General features: G+C 60.5%; 1 protein-coding gene across 1 annotated transcript; it reads right to left on the bottom strand.

Annotated features, from left to right (window-relative positions):
* Positions 1–94: 94 nt before the first annotated feature.
* On the bottom strand, positions 95–788 carry LOC112347832. Its single transcript, XM_024679363.1, has 2 exons — positions 657–788; positions 95–603 (listed from the first exon to the last, which is right to left on the bottom strand). Exon 2 carries the CDS (start codon positions 560–562, stop codon positions 95–97), a length of 468 nt encoding a protein of 155 aa, XP_024535131.1. The 5' UTR covers positions 563–603; positions 657–788.
* Between the last annotated feature and the right edge of the window lie 414 nt (positions 789–1202).

Below are 1202 nucleotides of genomic sequence, written 5' to 3'. Positions count from 1 at the left end.
GCTTGCGGGTGAGATCGTTGGGCGGGCAGCCCACCTCCGCCATGGTCTCGAAGATCTCCAGCGCCGCCCACCACTTGCCGTGCTCGCCCAGGGCCTAGATGCTGTGGTTGCACAGCGCGGTGGTGAGCATCCGGCGGCAGTGCATGAAGGCGTAGAGCGCGCGGAGGAGGACGTGATCGTTGGCGGTGCCGCCGCATTGGAGGAGTAAGCGGCGGCACTGGAACTTGGAGATTGGGAGGCGCGCGTACTGCATCTTGAGGAAGAGCTTCTCGAGAACGTAGCGGTTCTTGCCGCCTGCCAATCCGCTGGCCAGCGCCGCCAGGCAGAGCTCCAGCACCGCCACGCCCATCTCCTCGATCGAATTCCACGTCTCGGCGAGGCGATCCCCGGGTGGAGGAGGCGCCAACTCTCGATCACTGCCGTCTGGAGGGATCCCTGTGGATTCCACGCCCAGGAATTGCTGGTGCGCGCGCCAGTAGAGCTTGAGCGCGCTCTTGGCATCGCTGCTTCTCTGGATGAGATCTGTACGCTGGTAGACCCAATTCCTTCTCTGCTGGATCATCGCGATCCAGATGCCCAAGCTCAAGAGGCAGCGAGAATCCCCTGGAATAATGGTGATGATCACAGATGTGCTGTCCGCATTGGAGAGACAGTACCTGGGCGGTGCTGGCGGTGGAGGAGACAAGGGTGGTGGTGGCGCTGTGCTTGGTGTGCGCCGCGGCCCACAATGTCGCGCAGGGGCAGGCGAGCACCCTCATCCCAAACGAGTGAATTCGCCCATCGCAAACCCTAGCCTCTTTCCCGCGCACAAAAAGTGCATCTATGGAGAGAAGTTTTCCTAAGACTCAAATGCGCCTCCCGTTAAACACCATCCTGATTCACTCTCTCTCCGCTTACCTGGCGATGACGTGGCATCAGCCCTCTTTTTTGTTTTATCTCCAGCGCACTCCCTCTCCCGTCCGTCGCCGCTGCACACTCCCGCCCGCGGGTATCGGCCGCCCGCGGCTCCCGCCCGCCCGCTCGCCCTCAGGGTTCCCGCCCGGACTTCCATTGGGTGGTGGGTTCGAATAAAAGGCTTCCGCCCAAAAGAGGTATGGAACCGGGAGGTGGTTTCAGGGGTCAGTAAATTACGCGAAAGGTTAGGGACCTCCCAGGGTTGATTTGGGACAAAATATTCTTTAAACAAGGATTTTTTTTTCCCG

Source organism: Selaginella moellendorffii, unplaced genomic scaffold, assembly GCF_000143415.4.
Source record: "Selaginella moellendorffii unplaced genomic scaffold, v1.0 SELMOscaffold_0, whole genome shotgun sequence".
NCBI classification, from domain to species: domain Eukaryota; kingdom Viridiplantae; phylum Streptophyta; class Lycopodiopsida; order Selaginellales; family Selaginellaceae; genus Selaginella; species Selaginella moellendorffii.
Note: the sequence above shows the minus strand (reverse complement) of the source record. Positions and strands in the feature narration are given on the sequence as shown.